This window comes from Pelophylax lessonae (genome assembly GCF_965119305.1).
Source record: "Pelophylax lessonae genome assembly, chromosome: 8".
In the NCBI taxonomy this organism is placed as follows: domain Eukaryota; kingdom Metazoa; phylum Chordata; class Amphibia; order Anura; family Ranidae; genus Pelophylax; species Pelophylax lessonae.
In genome coordinates this window covers 120,764,206-120,779,368 of record NC_138775.1, presented here as the reverse complement: position 1 = coordinate 120,779,368, position 15,163 = coordinate 120,764,206, and the positions used below count along the sequence as shown (strand labels likewise).

Genomic DNA, 15,163 nt, shown 5'->3' with positions numbered 1-15,163 from the left:
GACGCTTTTTTGGGGGGGAAATGGGTACCTGACTTTGACAGGTCCCCCTCACCTCTTCCGCTTGGATAACCTAGGCATTCTGAGTGCAAGTTTGCCCTCCCTTTGCCTGACCATGTCACCAGTCCCAGAAAACTGCAGGATCATTCACAAAGCACGGCTCATGCATTTGCATTGGGGAGCCGGCTGTGAAGCCGCAAGGAATCACAGCCGTCTTCCCACACTAAAGATGCCTGTGCCAGGGACCTGAAGACCGATGAAGAACTGGCTCGTGAGGATGGTGCTGGATCCTCGGACTGGTAAGTATCCTTTTATTAAAAGTCAGCAGCTACAGTATTTGTAGCTGCTGACTTTAATTTTTTGTTTCTAGGGTGAAGATTTTCTTTAACACACTGGACTTTTGCATACACTGAGACAGAGACATTCATGCAATTTCTTAGAATTCCATATTTCATGGTTGAAAATTGTTGCATGTGCTTTTCAGAAATAAGACTCTTCAGTCTGTTTTTTTATACATTCTTTCACATCTGTTTGCTTACTGATGCTTTACTATAGAAAATTAGCTTGACAGTAGGAAGAGAATGTTAAGTAAAGCTATACTTTAGTTACTTATATATGTGGAACTGAATACACTCTTAGTCCTAATGGATCGCATATGCTTTGAATTATTAACTTTAAAGCAGTGTGATAAGCTACTAATTACTCAAAAGTATATGGTAGATCAATAATAATTGTGTGTGTAAGTGGTAATTGTGTTCATAATTATTAGGTAAGTAGTGTATATCACTACCATGGATGTATTTGTAAGCTACAGTATTACTTAAGTAAATAAAGTCCCTATAAGAAAAAAACTACAGTACTGGAACTTTTCAAAACATTTGCCACTGTAAAATAAAACATTCAATGTGTAAACTGATATTTCTTTGAAGAAGTAAAGGACATTGCAAATTGATGGTGGTACTGTTCCCTGATTATTTAAAATATGAGCCATAGGGTAAAGTTCTGAGACAGGTGAAACTATTCGGATATTTTCCTAGTATCACTGGATTTCCTTCCATTCTTACTTCATCCAGCCTGGAACGGAGGTATCGGGTGTCATTTGATTTACAGAAGGTGTCGTCTGTGATGGAAGTAATATTGTTATGCTGAAAGAATAGGAAAGAAATGTTATTAGGACTGACATGTATACTGCTCATATTTTTTATCTTATTATTTATATTTGATATTTTTTCATATTGTTACATTTTTGGTTTATTGCGTAAGTTAATTGGGTAATAAAGATGGTGTTAGTTTTAGTAGTTCATTAAAAAATGTTTTAAATATTGAAGTTGACATTTTTTTTAAAGTAGAACTATTAGTAAAAAGTCTGCATAAATATATTTGTGGCATATCTCTTGTGGCATTTCATATTATACAGGGACAGTTGCATTTGTTTGTTTTTTTAGTAATACAATTTACTAATAAAACATTCTGCCTTGAGCTGCTGAAGGTCTGATGGAAAACAACATTTTGGGAGAATATTATCAGCCTTCTGCAAGATGAGGAGGGTACCTTTTTTCACCAAGTGAACACTGAATGTTCTATGTAGTATTCTAGCATGGTAATGTCTAGGAGGTAATCTGCATTGGACTGTGGAACATTTTTACACTGGCTGGTCACAACATTAGGCTGCACTGTGATAGATGTTAATACTTAGTGGTCTGTGATATAATGAAAGGTGAGGTGATTGAGGGACGCTATATATCACTTCACATGCTTTCAAATGTAGGAAACTAAAGTGGAACCCAAAGAAATGAAGAGTTCTGGATAACCACACTCCAAATGCAAACACCTTTTATTGAAGCGATAAAATCCATACAGCATCGGAGAATACAAGCACAGCAGCACTGACGCGTTTCACATCTTTCATTGGTGCTTAATCATAGCTGGCAAACACCACAGATGAAGGGACAGGTATAAATGCATCAAATGCACCACAAACCAATTGATTTGCTGGCTTACCAACTTGCAAAAGTCCCGCACACAACCATGTGTGGTGAATGAATACAAATACGGGTGATGAAATGGTGTAAGAGACAAGTCCCAAACGTCCAAAGGAGGGTTATGAACATGTCCCCTCACCAAATACATCATCCGCATAGGTATATGTAAATGCAACTAAAAATGAATATAATAATAAAAAATGACAGCAAAGAAAATATTGTTACAAAAAAAGTTGCAAAAATGAAATGAAATAAAATAAAAATACTTATAAATAAACATCCATATAAATAGACAATTCACAAAAATCACAATCCTCAAATACCTATTGTGGTCGTAAGGTCATCATAATTGGTATAGAAAATATCAACCTTTTGGACCACAACAAGTATACATAAAACTGACTTATATATAGTATCTCAAAAAAGTGAGTACACCCCTCTCATTTTTGTAAATATTTTATTATATCTTTTCATGTAACAACACTGAAGAAGTGACAGTTTGCTACATTGTAAAGTAGTGAGTGTACAGCTTGAATAACAGTGTAAATTAGCTGTCCCCTCAAAATAAATCAACACACAGCCATTAATTGTGTAAACCGCTGGCAACAAAAATGAGTACACCTCTGAGTGAAAATGTCTAAATTGGCCCCAATTAGCCATTTTCCCTCCCCAGCGTCATGTGACTCGTTAGTGTTACAAGGTCTCAGGTGTGAATGGGGAGCAGGTTGTGTTAAATTTGGTGTTATCACTCTCTCTCTCATACTGGTCACTGGAAGTTCAACATGGCCCCTCATGGCAAAGAACTCCCTGGAGGATCTGAAAAAAAGAATTGTTGCTCTACATAAAGATGGCCTAGGCTATATGAAGATTGCCAAGACCCTGAAACTGAGCTGCAGCCAAGACCATACAGCAGTTTAACAGGACAGGTTCCACTCAGAACAGGCCTCGTCATGGTCTACCCCCCCAAACAATCAGATGATAGATATGAACCATATACAATATACTATATATTGTACATAGTATATAATATATACCATATACATCCTACAGAAGGATTTCTAAAACGATGATGAATCCGATATGGTAACTGCTAGTGTATGTTCAGCTGCATCATCACTCTCAGGGTCAGAGAAACTGACACGTTTTTTCATAAAAGCTTTACGTGGATGACCAGAAGGGTAGACTGGTTTCTTCCATGTGTATACATTGTTGCTTTCATAATCAATGGGATCTCTTGTCACCTTTTCCCTTTTTACCAGCAATAACATTCTTCTCTAGCTTATCAAATTTCTTTACGCCCCGCAGATTAAGGAATCGCCTTCGAGATCATCCTTATGATATAAAGAAGGAGCATTTCACCAATGTGGCTATACATTGTAACGAGTGCCATTCTGGTGATGTTTCCAGCCTTGTCATTTAGGGACTGGAGAAGATTTCATTACCTACTAGATAATTTCAGGATGCTATGTAAAAGGGAAGTATTCCAGATTTTTAGCCCTATTAATATGAAGCCAGCAGGTTTGAATTTTGAATGGGATGTTTCTCATTTTTATGATTAGTCTTTACTAGTGTTGAGCGAACACGGACTGTATTATTCGTGTTTGTACCGAATAATTGGATTTTTGTTACCCGAACACGGACCCGAAAACTTTACTGTATGTTCGGGTAAAAATCCGTGTTCGGTCATTTTATTTCCGGGTTTGTATGTATTGGCGCGCTTTTAATGGCGGGCTTTCAACAGCCAATCAACAAGCGTTTAACTGGTGTGCCTTAAGCCATCCCAGCCATGCCTACAAATGTATTAGTAGCTGTGATTGGCCATCTGAAGCATGTGACCAAGTCTTTATAAGTTCGAGACGGAGCGCCGCTGCGTCATTCTGCTGTAGATTAGGGAGAGAGCACACATCATACGTGCTGGCTGCTGATTAGGGACAGACAGGCAAAAATCATATTGTGTCCGAAAAGAATTGAGGGACAGGTCGGAGTGCTGCAGGCAGGGCGAGATATTAGGGCATTTTAGGGAGAGGCTGGAGATATTTAGGGTCAGTGTTCTACAATCGATTTTGCTGTGTGGGGGGGGGGGTTTGCAGTGCCGGCAGTGACCGATCTTATCGATCATTTTAGGGAGAGGCTGGAGATAGGCAGGGTCAGTGTTCTACAATCGATTTTGCTGTGTGGGGGGGGGGGGGGGGTTTGCAGTGCCGGCAGTGACCGAACTTATCGATCTTTTTAGGGAGAATCTGGAGATAGGCAGGGGTCAGTGGTCCACATCGATTTTGCTGTGTGTGGGGTGGTGTGAACACAATCTTTTTGCCCGCTGAGGAGGAGGGAGAAAAAAGTATTTTTTATCAGTCAGTTGTGTGCAGCGTTTTTCCTTCAGTGCTGCTGTGCTGACTGTGATAATACACTGCTGTGTTCACATGTGCTATTATTGAGTGATTTCAAAAGTTATACACTTTTTTCTATTCCACTATTCAATATACACCCTTGGGTTAAAAAAATTAAATTGTGGCATAGTCTGTACTAATCTAGTTAAAAATTACAAACTTAAAAGGGGAATTTTCTTTTTTTTCCCCTCCATAGCCTGCAGCAGAGCTGACTGATACAAGACACTGCTGTTCACATGTGCTATTGATAAATCACCAATTTTATATCATATTTTCTATTCCGCTATTCAATCTACACCTTTGGGTAAAAACAATTAAATTGCGGGATAGTCTGTATTGGTACGTGTGAGATACACCTTTCCAATTTTTGGGGCGCATCTCATACTGCCGAGGATTTGAGGGTGCTTCAGTGTGCCTCCTGCCTGTTCCAAACTCCTCCTACTCCTCATCCTGCCTTTGGGGGTACAAAAAATAGTAATTTGGGCCTAGTCTGGGTCTCTACGTGTGAGATACATACACCTTTTGATATCATATTTTCTATTCTTCTATTCAATCTACACCTTTGGGTAAAAACAATTAAATTGCGGGACAGTCTGTATCGGTACGTGTGAGATACATACACCTTTTGATATCATATTTTCTATTCCGCTATTCAATCTACACCTTTGGGGTAAAAACAATTAAATTGCGGGATAGTCTGTGTCGGTACGTGTGAGATACACCTTTCCAATTTTTGGGGCGCATCTCATACCGCCGAGGATTGCAGGGTGCTTCAGTCTGCCTCCTGCCTGTTCCGAACTCCTCCTACTCCTCATCCTGCCTTTGGGGGTACAAAAAATAGTAATCGGGGCCTAGCCTGGTTCTGTACGTGTGAGATACATACACCTTTTGATAATATTTTCTATATTCCGCTATTTAATCTACACCTTTGGGGTAAAAACAATTAAATTGCGGGATAGTCTGTGTCGGTACGTGTGAGATACATACACCTTTTGATATCATATTTTCTATTCCGCTATTCAATCTACACCTTTGGGGTAAAAACAATTAAATTGCGGGATAGTCTGTGTCGGTACGTGTGAGATACACCTTTCCAATTTTTGGGGCGCATCTCATACCGCCGAGGATTGCAGGGTGCTTCAGTCTGCCTCCTGCCTGTTCTGAACTCCTCCTACTCCTCATCCTGCCTTTGGGGGTACAAAAAATAGTAATCGGGGCCTAGTCTGGGTTTGTACGTGTGAGATACACCACCATTTTGTAAAATTTTTCCTATTCCGCTATTCAATATACACCCTGTTTGAGTGTAAAAAATTAAATTACGGCATAGTCTGTATCGGTACATGAGAGATACACCTTTTTAAATTTGTTTGGCGCATCTCCTTCCACCGCCGAGGATTGCAGGGCGCTTCAGTTTGCCTCCTGTTCCCAACTCCTCCTACTCCTCTTCCTCATCCTGCCTTTAGGGTACAAAAAATAGTAATCTGGGCCTAGTTTGCGTTTGTACGTGTGAGATACACCGTTTTATAAAAAATTTCCTATTCCGCTATTCAATATACACCCTTTTGGAGTGTAAAAAATTAAATTACGGCATAGTCTGTATCGGTACGTGTGAGATACACCTTTTAAATTTGTTTGGGGCATCTCCTTCCACCGCCAAGGATTGCAGGGAGCTTCAGTTTGCCTCCTGTTCCGAACTCCTCCTACTCCTCTTACTCATCCTCCCTTTAGGGAACAAAAAATTTTAATCGGGGCCTAGTCTGTGTTTGTACGTGTGAGATACACCGTTTTTTTATCCTTTTTTCTATTCCGCTATTCAATATACACCCTTTTGGGGTAAAAAAAATTAAATTGCGGCATAGTTTGCATATTTGACTGTGAGATACACCCGTGCGATACTGTTGTTGTTTTGTTCCGCTATTCAATAAACACCTTTCTAGGGCAAGATCATAAATGACAGAAATATGAGGAGACCGTCAAATAGGGGCCGTGGCCTGGGTCGTGGTGCTGCTGGTAGAGCTCCTGTTGCAAGGAGAGGACGTGGTCGATCTGTGCCAGCTACACGCACAAGTGAAACACCTTCCTCAAGTGTGAGTAGGCGACAGAACCTGCAGCAGTATTTGGTAGGGCATAATGCGCCTCTAGAAGTGATGAGGCCAGAAGAAGTACAGGCGATAGTAGATTGGGTTGCTGACAGTGCCTCCAGTTCCTTCACATTGTCTCCCACCCAGTCTACTGCAGAAAGGTCAGAGTTGGCACCTGCAGCCAATGTCCAACCGTCTTTCACCTCACCCCCTTGCAAATCAGGCAAGCAGTCTGAGCCCCAAGTCATACAGCAGTCTCTTCTTCTTTTTGAGGACTCTGTCAGCAGGGTTTCCCAGGGCCATCCACCTAGCCCTGCCCCAGAAGTGGAAGAGATTGAGTGCAGCGATGCCCAACCACTTATTTCTCAAGATGAGTACATGGAAGGACCATCGCAGCACGTCTCTGATGATGACGAAACGCAGGTGCCAACTGCTGCGGCATTCAGAATTGTGGAGACCGAAAAGGAGGGCAGGGGTGAAGACTGGGTGGAAGATGATGTGGAGGACGATGAGGTCCTCGACCCCACATGGAATGAAGGTCATGCAGGTGACCTGAGTAGTTTGGAGGAAGAGGCGGTGGTCGCACAGAGCCACCAGCACAGCAGAAGAGGGAGCAGGGTGCAGAAGCGGAGCGGCCGTGCCCTAGACACTATGCCTGCTACTGCCCAACGCAGCAAGGGAACGAGCGCACCAAAGCCAGCTCAAAGGAGTTCTCTAGCATGGAAGTTCTTCAGAAAATGTGCTGATGACAGGACACGAGTGGTTTGCACCCTGTGCAATCAGAGCCTGAAGCGAGGCATAAACCTTCTCAACCTGAGCACAACCTGCATGATCAGGCATCTAAGTGCAAAGCACAAGCTGCAGTGGAGTAGACACCTTCAAAACCAAGAAAGGTCTCTGGCTCCTCCTGCTTCCTTTACTGCTGCAGTCTCGGCCTCTCCATCCACATCTGTAGTGATACCGGCACCTGCCACCCCGCAAACAGACGATCTGTCAGCAACACCACCACCTGGGTCACCAACCATCTCCACAATGTCCCGTGGAAGCGTTCAGCTTTCCATCTCCCAAACACTTGAGAGGAAGAGGAAGTACCCCCCTACCCACCCACGATCCCTGGCCCGGAATGCCAGCATTTCAAAATTCTTGGCCTTTGAAATGCTGTCATTCCGTCTGGTGGAGACGCACAGTTTTAAAAGCCTTATGTCGGTGGCTGTCCCACAGTACGTCGTGCCCAGCCGCCACTACTTTTCCAGGCAAGCCATCCCTTCCCTGCACCACCAAGTGGGGGAAAAAATCAGGTGTGCACTGCGCAACGCCATCTGTGCCAAGGTCCACCTAACTACCGATACGTGGATCAGTAAGCATGGTCAGGGGCGTTATATCTCCCCAACGGCACACTGGGTAAATGCAGTGGCGGATGGGCCTGAGGCGGATAGCAATTTGGCGCATGTCCTTCCACCACCGAGGATTGCAGGGCGCTTCAGTTTGCCTCCTGTTCCTAACTCCTCCTACTCCGCTTCCTCACCCTCTACCGCCTCCTCATCCGGTCAGCGTAACACCTTCACCACCAACTTCAGCACGGCCAGGGGTAAACGACAGCAGGCAGTTTTAAAACTTGCCTGTTTGGGGGAAAAAACCACACACCGCGCAGGAGTTGTGGAGGAGCATGGAACAGCAGACAAATGAGTGGTTGCTGCCAGTGAGCCTCAAGCCCGGCCTGGTGGTGTGCGATAACGGGCAAAATCTCATAGCAGCTCTGGGCCTAGCCGGTTTGACGCACATCCCTTGCCTGGCGCATGTGCTGAATTTGGTGGTGCAGAGGTTCCTTAAAAATTACCCCGATATGTCAGAGCTGCGGCAGAAAGTGCGGGTCATCTGTGCGCACTTTCGGCGTTCTCACCCTGCTGCTGCTCGCCTGTCAGCGCTGCAGCGTAACTTCGGCCTTCCCGCTCACCGCCTCATATGTGACGTGCCCACAAGGTGGAACTCCACCTTGCACATGCTGGAAAGACTGTGCGAGCAGCAGCAGGCCATAGTGGAGTTTCAGCTGCAGCACGCACGCGTGAGTTGCTCTGCGGAACAGCACCACTTCACCACCAATAACTGGGCCTCCATGCGAGACCTGTGTTCCTTGTTGCGCTGTTTTGAGTACTCCACCAACATGGCCAGTGCCGATTACGCCATTGTCAGCTTAACTATCCCACTTCTATGCCTCCTTCAAAAAACAATTCGGGAGATGATGGAAGAGGATGTGGCACAGGATGAGGATGAGGAGGAGGAGGAGGAGGATGAAGAGGTAACATTTCCAAGGCTTTCAGGGCAGTCATTCGCAAAGGGCTCCGAGGGTGGGTTCCTGCACACACAAACGCCAGGGACACAATTGTCCAGCAGGGGCACAGTTCTGGAGGATGAGGAGGATGAGGAGGATGAGGAGGAGATGGAGGAGGAGATGGAACCATGTTCACAGCAGGGTGGCACCCAGGCCAGCTCATGGCCATCACTGGTGCGTGGCTGGGGGGATATAGAGGACACAGATGATACACCTCCCACAGAGGACAGCCTTTCGTTGCCTCTGGGCAGCCTGGCACACATGAGCGATTACATGCTGCAGTGTCTCCACAACGACTGCCGAGTTGCCCACATTCTAACTTGTGCTGATTACTGGGTGGCCACGCTGCTGGATCCCCGTTACAAGGACAATGTACCGTCCTTAATTCACTCACTGGAGCGCGATCGCAAGATGCGCGAGTACAAGCGCACGCTGGTAGACGCGATGCTGCTGGCATTCCCACCTGACAGCGGGGCCACAGTGGAAGCACAAGGCAGAGGAGCAGCAGGAGGAGGAGGAAGAGGTCGCCAACGCAACCAGGGCACTGCCAGCACCTCAGAAGGCAGGGTTAGCATGGCCGAAATGTGGAAAAGCTTTGTCAGCACGCCACAACAAACAGCAGCACCAGCAACTCATATGGAACGTCTTAGCAGGAGGCAGCATTTCACCAACATGGTGGAGCAGTATGTGTGCACACGCCTACATGTAGTGAATGATGGGTCTGCCCCCTTCAACTTCTGGGTCTCCAAATTGGGCACATGGCCTGAGCTTGCCCTTTACGCCTTGGAGGTGCTGGCGTGCCCTGCAGCCAGTGTATTATCTGAACGTGTATTTAGCACGGCTGGGGGCGTTATCACAGACAAGCGCAGCCACCTATCCAGAGACAATGTGGACAAGCTCACGTTCATTAAAATGAACCAGGCATGGATCCCAGGGGACTTTTCCGTACCTTGTGCAGAATAGAGATGGATACCGACCTTACCCAGCCATTGTTCTATTTTTGCTCTTTCTCACTCTTTTGGGGTGTACCGTCATTTAAAATGACTGAAAAAAAAAGCAGTGTTGGCTACCTCGTCCTCCTCCACCGCTGCTTCCACCTACACCGCCCATAGGTGTGCGCAGACTATTGCATTAGGGTGTGCACCCCAATGTTTAAATACACATGCATGTGTTTGCCTACATGTACATGGCCCGATACATTACTCTCCCTGCTGGCAAAGTGAAATAGAAGTGTGTGGCACTTCTCTTATGGCAGAGCAGGTCCGAGGGAGATCTTTCCCATCTCCTCACTGGCAAACAGAGCGATAATGCTAATGTTCCCTAGGTGATTAGGGTGTGCCCAGGCACACCCGGCACACCCTTTGCGCACGCCTATGACACCGCCACATCCACCACCACCTCAACCTCCTTCCTACTCCATATGGGCCTCGTCCTTCAGAGATGAAGAACATTGTTTTATTTTTCTGTTTTTTTTTTTTTTGTTGTTTTAAGTTATTTCCCTATCCACATTTGTTTGCAGAGCACTCGCCATGCTCTTAACTACGTTTTGCTGCCATTTGCAGCACTCTAGCCCTTTCCATTGGTGTTTTAGAGCCATTTTAGTGCCTGAAAGTTCGGGTCCCCATTGACTTCAATGGGGTTCGGTGGGTGTCTGGGTAAAGTTCGGAAAAAGTCCGGGACACGGACACACATCCAGGTGTCCGCTCAACTCTAGTCTTTACACTATAACAGTTTCTCCCCCCCCCCTTTTGTGTGTATGTTGTTACCTAGATATATAAAATCTTTATGGGTTTTAGAAATCGTTCTGTAGGATTTATATGGTATATATTATATATACTATGTTCAGTATATAGTATATCGTATATGGTTTATATCTATTATCTGATTGTTTGGGGGGGTTTGTGTGCCATTAGTGAGGTTCGTTAAATGTGCATTTATTTATATATATTTACATTTTTCAATATTCTTAGGCTACATTCACATTCATACATTCCTGAGGCTCCGTTCACATCTAGGCGTTTTGGGGCGTTTTTGGGGCGTTTTTCTGCTCTAGGATCAGCTCTCAAAACGCCCAACAAGACAAATCCTATTCATTTCAATGGCCCCTGTTCACATCTGAGCGTTTTGACGCTGTATACAAAACGCCCAACGCTCAAAAAAGTACATGAGCTTCTTTTTGGGCAGATTACAGGCGTTTTCCATTGATCTCTATTCAATCTAAAAACGCCTGCACAAAAATCGCGGTAAAAATCGCGGTAAAATCGCGGTAAAAAACGCCGCAAAAATCGCGGTAAAAAACGCGCGAAAAACGCTACGCTCAGGTGTGAATGTAGCCACGATATCAGTACACCATACCATATATTCCATTAGTATTTCATAAATTAAGTCAGTTTTATGTATACTTGTTGTGGTCCAAAAGGTTGATATTTTCTATACCAATTATGATGACCTTACGATTTTGATTTTTGTGAATTGTCTATTTATATGGATGTTTATTTATATGTATTTTTATTTTATTTCATTTCATTTTTGCAACTTTTTTTGTAACATATTTTCTTTACTGTCATTTTTTGTTATATTGATTTCATTTTTATTTGCATTTTCATATACCTATGCGGATGATTTATTTGGTGAGGGGACAGGTTCATAACTCTCCTTTGGATGTTTGGGCCTTGTCTTACACCATTTCATCACCCGTATTTGCATTCATTCATCACACATGGTTGTGGGTGGGACATTTGCAAATTGATCAGCCAGTAAATCAATTGGTTTGTGGTGCATTTAATGCATATATACCCGCCCCTTCATCTGTGTTGTTTGCCAGCTATAATTAAGCACCAATGAAAGGTGTGAAACACGTCAGCTGCTGCTGTACTTGTATTCTCCTATGCTGTATGGATTTTATTGCTTCAATAAAAGGTATTTGCATTTGAGTGCAGCCATCCAAGACTCTTCATTTCTTTGAACTGCAGAGCCAGCACCGGTTTGCATGGGGAGGTGTGATTTGGAGGACTGACACCTGGAGTGGTAACACCTTTATTGCTTTCTATCTAAATTGGAACCCAGTCGGGGTTTTCCAGGTCACCTTGGCAGTGTAAAGCCCCGTACACACGTACGGATCGTCGTCATACAAACGTTCGTCTTTTCTCCCCGGGATGTCGGTGTCTGTTGAAAAGTGCAAAGACAGCACAAGGACAGCACAAGAATTTTGTCCGCAGACTTCAGCTGACTGCAGAAGTGATGTCATGTAATGGTTAACTTTCCCTGTGTTTTTTATTTTCTGAGCATGCCCAGTCTTGCAAATCTGCGGTCTGTCGGCTGATTTCTGTACTGACAGGCGAACAATCGTCCGTTCTGGTGTCCGCAGACAAAAATTTTCATGTTTGCAAGAAAGACTCTTGTCCGCGGATTGTGCGCAGACAGCTGTTGGAGGCACCATACTAACACGCGTACAATCGGCAGATCTTTCGTCCGCCGACGTTTGTATGACGACGATCCGTACGTGTGTACGGGGCTTTCGATTCAAGACAGTTTCTGCTTCCCACTTGTGACCAGCAGCAGTTGGGATAAATAAGGAGGCATCTAAGCAAGATGTTGTTCTGACCTGGGACTCAGGAAGCTAAACCTGAGAGAGCTACATGTGGACATTGCTTTGTAAAGGAAAGTAAAAAAATTTGCCAAACGCTTGTTTTGTTGGTGATGCACTAACTAAACTGTCAGAGTGGAATCTGTACTGTTTAGTTAGTGCTTGGATGGAAAGGATCTATTTTTTTGTTTTGTTTGTTTCTGTGCAACCTTTTTAATAAAACAGACTACAGGTCAGAATTTGAAGAAAGACCTGCCGTTGTACTGCCTTTTTCCCCAGGGAAGGTGATCCCTAGTTGAGATAACCCCTACATATGTTGGATTTGGCGGGCAACTTCCTGAACTTGTGGAAATGGAGGAGGATGTGATAGGAGCCTTGCTGCAGGTCACAGCAAACCAGCAGGAAACCAACCACCCATTTGCAAAGATTGAGCAGCACATGGTGGAGATTCAGCAGATTCAGCATAGCAGAAGAAAAATCACCAGTTTGCGGAGGTCCAGCAAGCAGATAGCACCCGTGCATAACCCCAGTGTCTTGCGGAGTGAAAAATTGCCCAGGGGATCCAGTAAGACTGTTCCAGGGTTCAAGGACTTGGGGAAAATTTGTAAGATGACAGATGATGAGACTGTGGGCTCAGAACCTGGCGACTGGCCAAATAGGGGACGTTTTTTGGAGGACTGGGTGCAGAGTTAGGTCATATTGCTGCTAACTGTTTCCTAACTGATGAACTAATGCAGTTTTTTAATGCTTGTCTCTGGCTCTAATAATGACAGTAGACAGTAGACAGGCTTAGAAGTAAAAAAACACAATTTTTATATGGAGCCACTGAAAGACTTCACTGTTACCAGAGTCAGAGAAAACAGTAAGGTGTACGTTTCATAATCTTTGTTAATTCTTGCATTATCACAGTTCTCTTAACATTCTCCAACACAGCCAAGTTTCCCTCTGCTATGAGGTTGTTTAATAAATGGTGTAGTGTTAGGTCTATGATAAGCTGTGTTAGCTAGCAGTGTTTTATCACTGTGTTCGAGAGTTAAAGGAATGTGGGGAAGGTTTAACTGGCTGCACAACAGCTATCCTGTGTGGAGAAATCTATGATCCACAGTAAAGGATCATAGATTATTTCTCAGAACTTTTAAAAAAATAAAAATAAACACATGTAAAATCACATAAACACCCTAACTAATATTATAAAGTATATTTTAACCACTTAAGCCCCGGAGGATTTGGCTGCTAAAGGACCAGGGGTTTTTTTGCGATTTTTTACTGCGTGACTTTAACGGACAATTGCGCGGTCGTGCGACGCTGTACCTAAACGAATTTGACGTCCTTTTTTTCCCACAAACAGAGCTTTCTTTTGGTGGTATTTGATCACCTGTGCGATTTTTTGATCACGCGCTATAAACAAAAAAAGAGCGTAAATTTTGCAAAAATAACAATATTTTTCACATTTTTTTATATGAAATTCCCCAAAAAAAAAAGTAAAAATCAAAATTTTTTAACATTTTTCGGCCAATTTGTTTTATGCTACCTATGTTTGGTAAAAAAAAATCGCAAAAAGCGTATTTTGATTGGTTTGCGCAAAAGTTATCGCGTTTACTAACAAAGAGAAAGATTTTTGTCATTTTTGGTGTTTTTTTTTTTAACGCGTAATGGCGGCGATCTGCGATTTTTTTTCGGTACTGCGACATTGCGGCGGACAGATCGGACCCTTGACTGACATTTTTGACACTTTTGGGGTTACCAGTGACATTACTGCAGTAATCAGTGCTATACATATGCACTGTTACTGCAAAAATGACACTGGCAGGGAAGGGGTTAACTTTATTGGACAGGGAGGGGTTAAGTGTGTCCTAGGGGCGTGCTTTCTACTGTGTAGGGACATTCCTATTGGTGTAAAAGCAAAGATCAACCGTTCTACATAGTAGAACGGTCAGATCTTTACTTTTACACAGGGAGAACTGACAGGCAGCTTGTTTACACAAGCTGCTCTGTCTTTCTCCCTTCACAGGAGCGATCGCAGTGTGACTGGCGGACATCGAGTCCGCCGGTCACACGCACTGACTTGCCTGTGAACGAGCCGCGGCGGGCGCGCGCCTCGGCGGGCGCGCGCCCGCCCGCGATAGGCTCGCAAGTCAGTGACAGGCGAGTGACGTACCGATACGTCACTCTGCCTGGCCGGGGCTGACCGCCGCAGTATATAGTCGTGCGGCGGTCGGCAACCGGTTAACACACACACACACACTATATATATATATATATATGTGAAATCTACTACACTGCAGATCACAAATGGAGTGCATTTTCTTGAGATCTGAATCACTTATAAACTCACAGTGCATTTCTGTGTGATTCATGTGTGGGCATTGTACGGCCAGGTCTTCGTAGATTTGCAGTGGTCTGATACTCCTTCCATTTCAATATTAATCGCTTGCACAGTGCTCCTTGGGATGTTTAATGCTTGGGAAATCTTTTTGTATCAAAATCCGGCTTTAAACATCTCCACAACAGTATCTCAGACCTGTCTGGTGTGTTCGTTGTTCTTCATGATGCTCTCTGCGCTTTAAACGGACCTCTGAAACTATCACAGTGCAGGTGCATTTATACGGAGACTTGATTACACACAGGTGGATTCTATTTATCATCATTAGTCATTTAGGTCAACATTGGATCATTCATAGATCCTCACTTAACTTCTGGAGAGAGTTTGCTGCACTGAAAGTAAAGGGGCTGAATAATTTTGCACGCCCAATTTTTCAGTTTTTTATTTGTTAAAAAAGTTTGAAATATCCAATAAATTT

The 15,163-nt window shown here is 43.9% G+C and overlaps 1 protein-coding gene across 1 annotated transcript in view; it reads right to left on the bottom strand.

Annotated features, from left to right (window-relative positions):
• Window positions 1-285: 285 nt before the first annotated feature.
• The window catches only part of OGN (osteoglycin), a 404,438-nt gene continuing 389,560 nt past the window's right edge, over window positions 286-15,163 (bottom strand). The window contains exon 6 of the mRNA XM_082266480.1: window positions 286-1,142. Coding sequence (XP_082122606.1) covers window positions 969-1,142 — 174 coding nt within the window. The 3' untranslated portion in view covers window positions 286-968. The remainder of the gene's footprint in view (window positions 1,143-15,163) is intronic.